Source organism: Seriola lalandi, unplaced genomic scaffold (genome assembly GCF_002814215.2).
Source record: "Seriola lalandi dorsalis isolate HSWRI2012SDOR001 ecotype SW California unplaced genomic scaffold, Sedor1 jcf7180002054560, whole genome shotgun sequence".
Lineage (NCBI taxonomy): Eukaryota > Metazoa > Chordata > Actinopteri > Carangiformes > Carangidae > Seriola > Seriola lalandi.
The window spans coordinates 1,220,240-1,226,740 of NW_019525113.1; the positions used below are offsets into that span (position 1 = coordinate 1,220,240).

A 6,501-nucleotide genomic window follows, 5' to 3' on the forward strand; every position below is an offset into this window, starting at 1 on the left:
GTATACGTGCAAATCCTTTTCCCGAAGTTGCTCGCATTTTAGAACTGTTGCATTTTAAATAAATGGTGCACATGCTGTTAAAAGTGAAAGCAGCCACCACAACCACCCACCCCGAATATATGTGAGAGCAGCAGGTGGAGCAATGGGACCCTTCAATAATACCAATCACAGCAGCTCCTCTAATCAATAACAGACAGGTTAATGAGCCGAGACTTGAGTAGGAAACTTTCCTCTAAAAGTTAAATATTAGCGGATCCCCGCCCACATATGAATAAGCTGTCAGGACTAACCTACCAACTACACAACTAACCAACTATTCCTGTGGTCCATTTTAAAACAACACAGTACCATCAACACTGCACTGACACTGAGGCACGTGCAATGGGCCAACAACATACAATTGCAGGGGCAATTTTCATCTTTGAAGAAAATAAAATCACATCAAAACCAAAATATGATATAGATATGACTGACATTGTCTGACCAAATTGTTTTTTATCAGAACCTTTTCAGTGGTTATATTTAATTTCCTGCACAAGTTCCAGAATGTGAAACTGTTACTGTCAAAACATTTGTCTGCCTTTCTAAAAGCAACAACACTTGAGTTTAATACTTGTTTGTATCTTAACATCAGCTCCTGATAAACATCTAAAAGCGACAACAGTTTAACTTCTACTGATCGTCTTTTTTCTGGTAAGTGCTTTTGACCTTGTATTCTCTTGTTTTTTCTGTAAAGGTTAAACTGACGACCATGGTCGATGTTAGGTTAAGTAAGGTAACACTAGCTATGACTACTATTACTACTACTACTACTACTACTACTACTTTGGCCTCCTCTGTTTTGGTTAAAACTAGTCAATCCTCTAACCTAGCATCACAGAATAAGAGGGGTTCAAATCAGCATAAAGCGATCACAATGTAAACACGTCTCCAGTGATCCTACAGCTGAAATTCCCCGGTCATAGATTTGGTGAAACACCTGACTACACAGATGAACGTTAACGTGACCGCGGTGTGGAGTCCAATGTTGACCAGATGAACTTGACTGAAGAATATGGAGTATAGAAAATGGCAAGGACCTCATTGTATTAATATATATTTTTAAACATTCAATAATATTTTTCCATGCAAATTGTAGAGTGTATTTACTTTCAAATGTTTACCTGACTTCAACACAAGTCTGTTATGTTTTAAACAGCTAGCAAACTTATGTTAGCTCGGTAGCTAGTCACAGCTAAAGTTATCATTTAGCTAACTGACAGGTGTCGTTAACCTTAACAACCTTTTATACGTGGAAAGCAATTTTAGCCGAGTGTGTGGGGTCTTATTTTTGTATAGCAGCCTGGAGACGCCTCATGTTTTTCTTTAACAAGCTAACATAGCAAAGGCTAACATTACCAGCTAGTTTACAGCAGGGGTAAAACCGCCTAATATGCTTTAAGTAGCTCTTTCAGCTACAAAACAGCTACAAAACTCGGGACTAACGTGTAACCTAACGTTAGCGTTAGCCGAGCTAATAATGTGTTTCCCTGTGAAAACGACAAGAAATGTCACTGGAAAATAATGGAACAAGTACTTTTTACTCCACTTTATTTATTCGAGAGCTAGTTTTAGGTACTAAAAATATTCAATGCTTTTATAAAACATGATGGATGCACTGTTACTGATTATACAAGACATGAAATAGTTAAAGTTAGTTCCACCTTAGCAGGTAACCGTAACATGATACTTACTCATTAATGCGTGCTTAAATATCTAATATTTCTGTATTATAAATATTTCTGCTTATAATCTTTATGTAATTTTACTCCTCTGACATGTTCAATGCAGTTAAAATTATTTTTATATTGCAGCTTTGTTACTTTTATTCAAGCTATGGATCTGATTACTTCTACATGTCAGTAAATAAATACATTAATGAAATAATATAAATATACCCAGTGGTGTCTCATCATGCAGACTGTTATTTGAAACTTGTGGTTCCCATAGGTTCCCATATTTCCCACATTTTAGGGACAAAACAGCAACATGTCTTTGCAGGAAAACATCCCAGTTACTTAACAATAATCCACCACTTGTCTCTTAATACTGCATGTTATTTTATCTTTGCCCTTTTCATTCTTTTTGTCCTCCCTCCAGACTGTCTGCTTGAACCTCATCATGGCTCTCCATGAGGGAGAGAGGGGGAGGCAGCGGGAGGTGACGTTCCCTTTACAAGAGGAAAGGGAAGTTTGTATCCACATGGAGGGAGAGCAGCTACCCTACCCGGACCTGGCCCCAGTGGTTGCCTTCTGCCTGAAACAAACCACAAGACCCAGGAAGTGGTGTCTGAAAATTACTTACAGCCCATATCCTTTCTTACTGCTGTGAGTTTAACCTTGTCTAACACCTGTTAAAATTAAATATGTGTATTAATAATAGCATTATCTCTAAACTAGGTATCATACCACAGTGAATATTTATCAGTGTATCCTTTAGGATTTAAAACATGTAGACTTTCCCCCCATGAATTTTAAATGTGTCTTTTTCTCATCAATGTGGCTGTCACATATTAAAATATCATTATATTGTATTAATTTGGCTATTATTAGTCCCATTAGCTGCTTATACTGTGTAATCCACTATCTTCTCCTGATGTATTACATGATTGAATCAATATGCTGTCATCCTGTGACCTTTGACCTTAACCACTTCCTCCACATGGCTGGATTATGCTTCCATACTGGTCCTCCTGCTCAACTGTGTGTTTCTGGGCATGTACAACCCCTGCGAGGAGAGGGGCTTCAACATGCAGGTCAGTGTGAGCCCCCACTCTCTTGTAAGTGACACTGGCTGTGACATGTACAGTTACTGTGTCATGAAGACCTAGATGGAACAACAGTTTAATTTCTCGTCCAACACAGTGAAATTGTTTACATCAATGTCTGTTATTGAGGTGTGGCCAGAAAACCTTTGCTGGAATGTGAATCTCTCATTGGATATGTGGTATACACTACTGTTGTATGTTTAAAACAGATTGTATTTTTAATTTGAAGACTAGACTTAAAGTTCAGGCTTGGCTGGCTTGGTTGCATGTAAAATACTTGTTTTATATCAGGGAATATTTTCATATTCTGCTTTCAGATTATAATGTGTGGATTTAACTCTAACTTGCCTCATGTGTTTCAGTGCAATCTTAATTCTTGGCTTCAGAACATGGTCATTTGAAATTCAAAATGTCCATCTGTATTGACGAGTAAACACAACCTTTCCCACTAAATGCGTGTTAGAATCAATATATTTGTCTCTGTTGTATGTTTAACTCGTATACATCTTTTTATCATTTGTCACCAGGTAGCACTGGATCTTTTCAGTTTTGTCTACTTCTCAATGGAACTGGTCATCAAGGTGGCAGCCCTAGGACTCTCTGGCTACAATGGAAGTTACCTTAGCAACAACTGGAACAAGTTTGATGTCTTCATCTACTTTGGAGAGTGAGTATCCCACAAATCTCTTGTCTCTGCTTTGGCTTTTGTATGCAGGTAGACAACAGCAGTCGCCTTAGGAATACATCATATTAATATCTCAGTGTGTCACAGCAGGTCCCACCTTTGTCTCCAAGTCTTTTACTATATTTTAGAGTAAGCATCCTACACAAAAAAGGTTTTTTAAACCACAAGACACATGGCTGTTTTTTATGACTTCATATTCACGATTAAAATGTGTGTATATTTTTTATTTTCGTAATTTAAAGAACACAAAGTAAAACTCTTCCTCTCTGTCTGCAACTATCCCTCCAGGTTGCTGGATTATCTTCTGGCTTCCCAAGGCATCAAGATACATGTCCGTCATGCGCTCAGGCTGATGCGACTCGTAGGCAGAGTCCCAAGTAAGTGGTGTTTGATGAGAACACAATTTTCATTCTCCTCAGCGGTCCTCAAAACGTGTTGCCCATGGTTTTCATTCCCACCGTCCGACCTGTGCAGTGGCTGAGAGATCATTTAAAATGGGCTAGGGTTAAATGCTCAAATGTATTTAGTTTTAAGTTATTTTTCCAATAAATTTATGAGCATTTTATTCTTGATTCATTATATAAAGTATCACCGATTATAGTGCTTTAACATTAATCAGCACTGCTTCTACTACCACTGGCTTAGTTACAATAAATGACAAAATAATACTAATAAAACAACGTCAAACCTTCAATCTGTTTCCTCACTTGAGATGCTGATGGTGCAGCGTCAACAGCGCTACACCTATGTTTAAACCTAATGTAATAACATGTCCATGATATAAATGAACTGGATGTGGATATCATGTGTACAAACTTTATATATGGAGCATGCATACTCTATGCCTGTGTATGTATGTATTGAACTATATTGTATTGTATTGTATGCATTAGAAGTTGCTCTTAATCACCATAAATTAGTTTTAAATGCAGACAAATCTCAATTTAAGCTTTTCTCCAGAGCCAGAAATATTGATTCAGATAATCTCATCATCACCACTAAAAGTGACGCCATTATTCAAAGAGTCATGCTGTACAAATATCTTGGCATTTGGATTGATGAGAAGTTATCCTTTAAGAATCATGTATCAAATCTGGTGAGTAAATCCAGGCAAAGATTGGCTTCCTGCTTCCTGTTGCATTGCAGAAAAACCTGTTGTTGAGGCAACTTTTTTTAATCAGTTTTAATACAGGCTTCGGCTGGTACTTTAAAGCTCCTTGATGCAGTCTACCAGTCTGCTCACAGGTCTTCTCTCTTTGAGAGGCCAGATTTGCATGTGTATTTGTTTATTTACGAAGCTCTTCTTGAAAAACTGGCTTCATATCTATCTAACATCCATGTTAGTTTGGTCCACTGGACCACATTGGACCAGGACTAATGACTAGCTTACGCTCCATGTCCCTTGAGTTCATACTGAGCTTGGAAGATCTGCTTTTGGCTTCTTTGCACCTTCCACCTGAACTGTCTAACAAAGCACTTTAAAAACAAATCTGTTGGTACCTCTTGGTCATTTTAGATTCTTAATCTCTAACCTTTTAATTTCAGTTTGTACCTGTTTTAATTGATTTTTGTGGTGGCATTATTTGTGAATTGTATTTATATGTTTGTTTTAATTGATGTTTTTTTTAACTATATATCTCAATATATATACAGTATATATATATATATATTGTATATTTATATTTATACAGTATATATTCTGACAATATGTCAGAATAATCACCTCTGATGGAGTCGTCTCCCTGTCCTGTGCAGGTATGCAAGATATGGTGATGATACTCTTGGACACCTTGCCGATGCTTGTGAACGTTCTCGTCCTCTACATGTTTGTCATGTTCATCTTTGCCATTGTGGGAGTTCAGCTGTGGGCGGGGAAACTGCGCAACCGCTGCTTCCTTGGAGTCGACATCCCAGAGTAAGAAAACTGCAGTTTTTTTTACTGCGGTAAAAATTGCTTGAAAATTGCTTGAATCTATCATCTTAATTTTCACCAATGAATATTCTGTCAATGGACTAATTGATTAATTTGCCTATAGTTTCAGCTATTAATTGCATTTGAGTATGTTGTGACTGACTTCTTCAAGACCTCAATTATAGGAACATATTTAACACAATAATGTGATGTTAGTCAGATATCTTTCTGCTTTTAATGTGTAAAGAATGCTGAGCAAGACACTAACTCACATTTCTGTGGATAAGAGCATCAATTAAATGCTGAAAATACCATGTAGTATAAGGCAGTTGTAGGATATCAGTTAATATATTAAAACTACATTTAATAACAAATACTACATCTTGTTTTAGCGCACTGACATGATTAAAATTCACACCATAAGTTTGTTTGGTGTTATGTCGGTGGTGTTATTTCTGGTGATGATGACAACAGGAGTTGTTGAAATGTTGGAGTGTCATATAAAATAGATGGGACGTCCGACCCCAGGGCAGCAGGGGGACTAGTATTAAAAACTGAGGTAATTTGAGGACAGCAGGAGTAATGACTGTGGTCCAGAGTTGTTGTGGAATGGATTAGTGTCACTAATACGATCCACTGTAATTTGGCTCAGTACAAAAAGACACTGTAACAGGCTCATGTGAAGTGTGAAGGCTACGTAATGACGTATTCAGTGCAGCTGTGTGTATAAGCTGTTATTCTTTCTCTGTCCAGAAACTCCAGCGGGTGGTTAAATCCATACTATGTGTCCAAGTATGATGAAAGGAGCCCGTTCATTTGTTCGTATGACCACAGCAACGGGATGCGCCGCTGCCATGACGTGCCGCCTTACATCCGGGATGAGGAAACCTGTTCGTTGGCTGTTCCCAACCACAGTTCAGCTGCAAACAAGTTCTTAGTCCCTGGGGCCGCGGCTAACGCCTGTGTGAACTGGAACTCATACTATAACATCTGTCGCGCCGGGGACCACAACCCCAACATGGGAGTCACCAGTTTCGATAACATCGGCCACGCCTTGATCGTCTTATTCCAGGTAAGAGCATGTGCAGAAATAGATGT

The 6,501-nt window shown here is 38.1% G+C and overlaps 1 protein-coding gene across 1 annotated transcript in view; it reads left to right on the plus strand.

The window, feature by feature from the left end:
* Positions 1–2,160: 2,160 nt before the first annotated feature.
* Positions 2,161–6,501, plus strand: part of LOC111662248 (voltage-dependent T-type calcium channel subunit alpha-1I-like) — a 16,702-nt gene continuing 12,361 nt past the window's right edge. Inside the window, exons 1-6 of the mRNA XM_087176558.1 lie at positions 2,161–2,348; positions 2,701–2,794; positions 3,334–3,473; positions 3,780–3,868; positions 5,247–5,406; positions 6,157–6,485. Of these exons, the coding sequence (XP_087032684.1) occupies positions 2,161–2,348; positions 2,701–2,794; positions 3,334–3,473; positions 3,780–3,868; positions 5,247–5,406; positions 6,157–6,485 (1,000 nt within the window). The remainder of the gene's footprint in view (positions 2,349–2,700; positions 2,795–3,333; positions 3,474–3,779; positions 3,869–5,246; positions 5,407–6,156; positions 6,486–6,501) is intronic.